The following is a 6000-nucleotide window of genomic DNA, read 5'->3' on the forward strand; positions in this document are numbered from 1 at the left end:
CGGGCTGGTGTTGCACGCATGCGGCCGTTTTTGTGTTACCGCTCGTGAAGATGTGATGATGCGATGGTGTTGCGGGTGGGTGCGGCAGTTGGTGTGGGTTTTGGTGTTGACTGTGGAATGATGCGGATGCGGCCTGTTCATGAGAATGAAAGCGGGTAGGAAATCGATTGTGAATCACGTCAATAACTCTGTTAGCTGCGTTGGAAGTACTGATCTAAGCCGGGATCTTGTACAGTGCCTCGATGAAGGTAAGAAAGCAGATAACATTCCCATAGTACGTAGTAGATGATGATACACGCCTTTCAGGTTATATGCCCTCAATTGAGCAATATGCATTGACCTCACTTCGACGACGAAGCGTAACGCCCTTCTCAATGTTCAGTAAGAATATTTCCGCTTTAGCGAGCTTCAATTGCTGCTAGGCTTGATCAAGCTCAAAACCGTGTTCGGCGAAATTGGCCCACGTGTATGCGCATGCGTCGAGCTAAGAGTTCAAGTTGAATCCCGTTACATTCCAACGCCCCGCCCGTTTGTCTACCCAAACCCGGCGAAAGCAAAGATAAATCTACAACCGACAAAAGAAATACCGCCGCGACTACCGGCAAACGATTGGAACATGCGCCAAAACGCCTTCCTCTAAATCTTCTGTGAGTGTTGTTTGTGCGCACTCTACGCATGCAATGCCTCAATCCATAGCTCGCACAGCTAACTTCATGCATCAACTTCATCCTCCTCCAGGAATCCGAGCCCGCTGTCATACTTTCTCCTCTTTCTCCCCGATGACCGCCGCGCCAGATCCCCCGCAAGCAGGCCCCTCTTCGCCCCGGACTCCGACCCGCCCGTGACTCCACCTTCCGGTCCCGCATCCTCCGTACCGGCCTCTACCTCCGCCCCGGGCCCCAAAAACTCCCGGCTCATCCCAACAACCCTCTCCAGCTCCCCTCTCATCCCCTCGATAACCCCCTTCGCCGCCTCCCTCTCCCTCACCATCTCCCCCTCCAACCCTCTCTTCTCAACCCTCAAATCTTTAATCCCCTCATGCGCAGCCCTCAACCCAGCATTCACCCTCTCCAACTCCTCCCTCAACTCCCTAACCCTCGCATCCCGCACCGCCAGCGCCGCCCCGCCGCGCCTTGTGACCTCCGCAACCTCCTCGGTCCTCGCTTCCTCAGCTTCGGTAAGCCTCTTCCGCAACGACCGGCCCTGCGCCACCGCGTCCGCAAGCTTCGTCTCTAGCTTCGCGATAACGTCTTCCTTGGCGCGCAGGACCCTCCTCCCAACTTCAACCTGCGCGTCCTTGGTTGCCATTGCGTCGCGGTTCTCGCTCTCTATCTTTCCGACGACGCCTTCTAACTCGCTGATGTCACGCACGTAGCCCGCCACCGCGCCCTTGAGCCTCTCGACGCTGACCTCGAGCTCGCTCACGCGGCCCTCCTTTTCTTTGAGTCCCTCCCTTGCGCGTTTAAGCTCGGTTTCGAGCTCGCCCATCACGGCGACCCGCGCACCGAGTTGTTGGCGGAGAGAGAGTTCTAGCTCGTGATACTCGTCAATCGACGCCTCATCCTCTTTTGCGCGCTTGGCCAGGTCGCGTAGGCGCGTGAGGAGTAGGTCGAGGACCTCTGCGCCGCGGGAGGATAGGGGTAGGGTGATTTCGCCTGGGGTGAGGTACTCCAGCTCCAAACGGGCGGTGCGCAGCGCGGCTGAGAGCGAGGTCACGATCTCGGCGCCGTCGGAGCCGGGGAAGCCCAAGGCGCAGAGGGATGCGTTGAGGTCCTGGAGCGCGGCGGTGCGGTCGGAGATGGTGCGTAGGAGGCTTGTGATTTGCGTCTCGATCGTAGCAATGGAATAATCCGAAGCTGTGTCTTCTGGCGGGACGGCGGAAAGCTTCCGGGATAGTCGCTCAGTCAGAGCAGAGTACGACTCCAGCGTGCCGGTGAGCTTCGACATCTCCAGCCTCAGAGAAGCCAACTCCTCTCCGAGCTGTTTCTTCTCGAAATCAGGGAAGTCAGCCTGCACACCAGCATCCGAAGGCGCCGAAACCATGACTCTCTGCTTCCCCCGATGTGAGAAAGGTGTAGCAGGCCCAGCCGCAACAGGGCTCGTGAGCGGCGGCGTCAAGAACGAAGACCTCACCCGCGTGGGTGTACTACACTCCATCTCCGCCATCGTCGCCTCTCCAAACACCGTCTCGTCGGCATACTGCACCCTCTCCCCACACATCGACTCCGCCTCGACGGTATCCGTCTCCATAAAGTCGTCGGCGAACGGGTCCCGCGCCGCGAGCGTCCAGTCAAAGCAGCTCTTCTGCCTCGCTGACGCCGAGGACCTGTCTGCAAGCTGTGTTCTGAGGTCATCAACCTCTTTTTCAAGAGCCCAAATGCGCTCCGTGTCAAGAATGATAGTGGCATTCTGCAGCTCGTAGATTTCCGCGTCCTTTTGGCGGAGTTGGTCGCGGAGAGTCTGGAGCTGTTCTTTTGCTTGCTTGGCGCTGGCGCGCTTCTCGGCTGTGATGGTGTTCATTTCCTCGCTGAGGCCGTTGCGGCGGATGCGGCGCTGCACACGGCCTGAGAGGACTTGGCGGAGTGGCAGGAAGTGGACTTCGCCGCTTGGGGGGAGATCTGTTGCCGCGCCAGAGGGTGCGTTTGGCATGGAGTGACGGCGGCGTGAGGAGGATGATGATGATGGGGTGGGGGCTCCTCCTCGAGATAGAGATGTGCGGCTGATCATTGGTGTGAGACCTGTTGAGAGGGTGCGGGTTGTTCGTGGTGTTGTTGACCCTGATGGCCCTGGGTCTGAAAAGCGAACTCGGCGTTTTGGTGCTTTGCGTGGTGTTTGGGATAGTGCCGGAGCAGGTGAAGGCTCATAAGCGGGAGCGGGCATGCTCCGGCGTGTCCGCCGTAACGCGATGGGCAGGTCGTCGTTGGTCATGGTGAAGCGACTGGACGTCCTCGGTAGTTGAGCACAGAGTACTCTGATGATACGGGTAAAGGAGGGGGTGAATCCGCATGGAAGCGAAGCAGGCAAGGTCACAATGTTCCCGTGGCAGAACAAGACTGGAGATAAATACGGATGAACACTCCCTTGAACGAGATCAAAGTATCGTTGGACTCTATATCGTATGTCTCGTTCGTCAATCCACTCCCTTCTTTTCATACCTCGTCAGCCAAACATTATGTTGTTGATGCCCAGATGGAGCTGTTGTTTACACACTTCCTATTCAAGAATAGCGCCGCGAGCTCACCCCCAGCCTCTGGACCCACCTCTGCCGGCCCCGCCCGCCCCGCGCTCCGCACCCGCGCGTTCAGCCAATCGTTCCCGTCCCAGCCGCGGTCGTCACAGACAATGCTCGACCAGGCCTGCGACCGTATCGCGTGTTTGGGGGCGTTCCTTATTCTCATTGTTCGCATCCGTTTCTACCATTCTCACGTCGCGACCGACGCGGTCGATGCTGCCCCTGGGCTTGTAAAGTCGCGGTTGCCAACTTTCTCACGCGATCATTGGTCAAGTCATCCTACTGCTCAGTCCAGCTCTCAAGACAACGTTCCTCACTGTTGGAGAGAGGCATCTGCCTGGAAATATTGGATCATTAACTTGTTGCCATGGCGAGCCTTGCCATCCCAATTTTCGCTTTCCTTTATACTCGCAGCGATGGCAAAACTAGCTCCAGAATACCGTCTCACAATAAGACGCGAATGTTGTTTTCTCGATTTCCTTATCCACCTACCGTCCCCATTCCCACACGTGGACCCATGTCGACGCCAATTCAACGGCAGTCGACCATTGGATGCCACCCTGCATCTTGGCCCGCCCTCTGCATCTACTTTGGCTTCAGGAATCTCCACCACACACATCCCACCACCTCTCACGCACACAATTCACCGCTGCTGCATTGATATGTGCAAATTTCGGGCCGCTGCTTCAACAAGGTCTGGTGGTGTAGTTGGTTATCACGTCAGTCTAACAGTTCGAGAGAATTCCTGCTCCCGTCTGCCACACTGAAGGTCTCCGGTTCAAGTCCGGGCTAGATCATACCATGGGCGATTGGTTTAGTGGTATAATGACCGCTTAGCATGCGGTAGGTCCTGGGTTCGATTCCCAGATCGTCCATCCTTTTTGAAGTCTAGGCGTGATACTACTCCTAGAGGAGTTGTCAACTTCTTTTTCCTTGAGTAGGTGGAGGATTCATCGGTCCCAGTACTCGGGCTGGCTTTTCTGGGTATCTGAGATTAAGAAATAGCTTTTGTGCTAAATATTAGTACCCATAGCAAAACAGGTGGATCGAATCCAACAATTCTGGTGATAACGAACTTCAAGTAAACCGACATTCTGTTAATTTCGCAGTTAAAAACGAAACATGGCTAAGTGCCCGCCAACAGTTTGATATATCTACAGACCGCAGGTGGCCCCTGCGGCGCTGTCAATGCAACATCAAGCAACTGTCCAATCTCGAATCGGATGCCCCCAACTCTAAACTGCAGGCCTTATCTCATGCCATCATGTGATTCGATCACTTGTTGTTGTTGTTGTTGTTGTATTTAACGCCGTGGCGGCCGGGCTAGAGCCCTTACCGCAGACCTCCCGAAGGGTATATGGCGTGGAGGGCCGTGAGCCAAGGCTACCTACTCTACAGTACGTCGTCTCTTTACATCGTCCTCCAAATCATGCCTTGTGGCCACTACGCGTTCTGTCTGTCCCCGGTTCCCGCTGGTGCCCCAGTTTCATTCTTTCCCAAATCGTCCCTTGGAATCGGGAGGTTCTTTGTAGTCCGCACTCACATCTACCTAGGTGTGGATGCTGCTACCGCAGACAGATCTTCTGGAAGAAGTCCGTCACGCGGAGAAAGGCCTCGAAGCCTCGTGGGTCGGTGATTAATCTCTTGAAGTAGGCCTCGAGAGATCCCATAGGACCTATGGGCTCGGGCATACTGCGAGAGTGGAGGGTCGGCCACCGTTGCCTCCTCGCCAGCGTTAGTCGACAGTAGACCAGGTGGTCCACGTCTTTCGCCTCTCCACAAGAGCACATCATTAGAGCGTCGTCGTGGTTGAAACGTCGGTGATATTGCTCGAAGTCCCCGTGACCCGATCGTGCCGCCAGCAGGTGATGTAACGTAGCCCGCGGCAAGGCCAGTTCAGGAGGGCTGGACAGAGCTGCCTCAAGCCCCAAGTCCGCGTACCGCGGCCTTCGCTCTTTATACCACCATCTCCTGTGCTGGCTTTGTAATTTTTCCCTTGCAAGCCGCTTGATGCCCGCTAGTGTTGCCATTTGACCCATCCGCGCCGGCAGTGTCGTTCCTTCTTTGGCCAGCCGGTCCGCGGCCTCGTTTCCTTCGATGCCCTGGTGTCCCGGGGACCAGTGCGTCCGTATATCAAATATCCTGGCCGCTTCTTGGATTTCGAGGAACGCGTCTTGTGACGAGTCCGGCGCCTTGCCGCGGATGCCTTGTATAACGCTGGTGTTGTCGATACATATGTGGATTGGATGACCGCGATTGGTGAGCAGAGCCCTTCTGAGGCCGGTTCGCGCCCCTTCGACCTCGGCGTCGAACACTTCTGCTAGTCCGAGTCGGCCGCACCCTTGCGCTATGCGTTTGGAGTCTCGGTAGATGACGAAGCCGTACCCCACGGCTCCGTTCGTCGCCCTGGAGCCGTCCGAGAAGACGATCATATGGCTTTCCGGTACTGTCTTTAGCCAGCGCTCGAAAGCTTTCGCAGCCTCTTCTTTGCATTGAACTACTATCTGATCCTGTGAGCTTGGCAGGTACTGTGATTGGAGGAACGTTGGTCTTCCGCATCTTGGCAGAAGTTCAGCCGTCCGTTGTAGTCTCGTCTGTTGCTGTCCCTGCTGGGAGAGCCGCGCGACTAGCGGGTGTCGGCGATCAATCCTCTGTAGTCGGACTGCGGCCCGTAAACGGACGCCTTCTAAGGCGACTTTGGCTGACGGTAAGCCGGCGTCTCGGAGGAGGCTACTGGTTGGCGTTGTCCTCCAGACAGGGAACGATCC

The 6000-nt window shown here is 56.5% G+C and overlaps 2 protein-coding genes and 2 non-coding genes across 4 annotated transcripts; 3 read left to right on the forward strand and 1 right to left on the reverse strand.

Annotated features, from left to right (window-relative positions):
• Window positions 1–390: 390 nt before the first annotated feature.
• On the reverse strand, window positions 391–3125 carry BDZ83DRAFT_642415 (uncharacterized protein). The gene has a single exon (XM_060509609.1). It carries the CDS (start codon window positions 2926–2928, stop codon window positions 712–714), a length of 2217 nt encoding a protein of 738 aa, XP_060358221.1. The 5' UTR covers window positions 2929–3125; the 3' UTR covers window positions 391–711.
• A 455-nt stretch (window positions 3126–3580) lies between these two features.
• On the forward strand, window positions 3581–3970 carry BDZ83DRAFT_642416 (uncharacterized protein). The gene has a single exon (XM_060509610.1). It carries the CDS (start codon window positions 3600–3602, stop codon window positions 3891–3893), a length of 294 nt encoding a protein of 97 aa, XP_060358222.1. The 5' UTR covers window positions 3581–3599; the 3' UTR covers window positions 3894–3970.
• BDZ83DRAFT_t304 lies at window positions 3926–4029 on the forward strand. The gene has a single exon. It is a non-coding gene; the product is annotated as a tRNA-Val (tRNA).
• A 6-nt stretch (window positions 4030–4035) lies between these two features.
• Window positions 4036–4107, forward strand: BDZ83DRAFT_t305. Its single transcript has one exon. It is a non-coding gene; the product is annotated as a tRNA-Ala (tRNA).
• The last annotated feature ends 1893 nt before the right edge of the window (window positions 4108–6000 follow it).

This window comes from Colletotrichum acutatum (genome assembly GCF_030867785.1).
Source record: "Colletotrichum acutatum strain CBS 112980 chromosome Unknown BDZ83scaffold_200, whole genome shotgun sequence".
Lineage (NCBI taxonomy): Eukaryota > Fungi > Ascomycota > Sordariomycetes > Glomerellales > Glomerellaceae > Colletotrichum > Colletotrichum acutatum.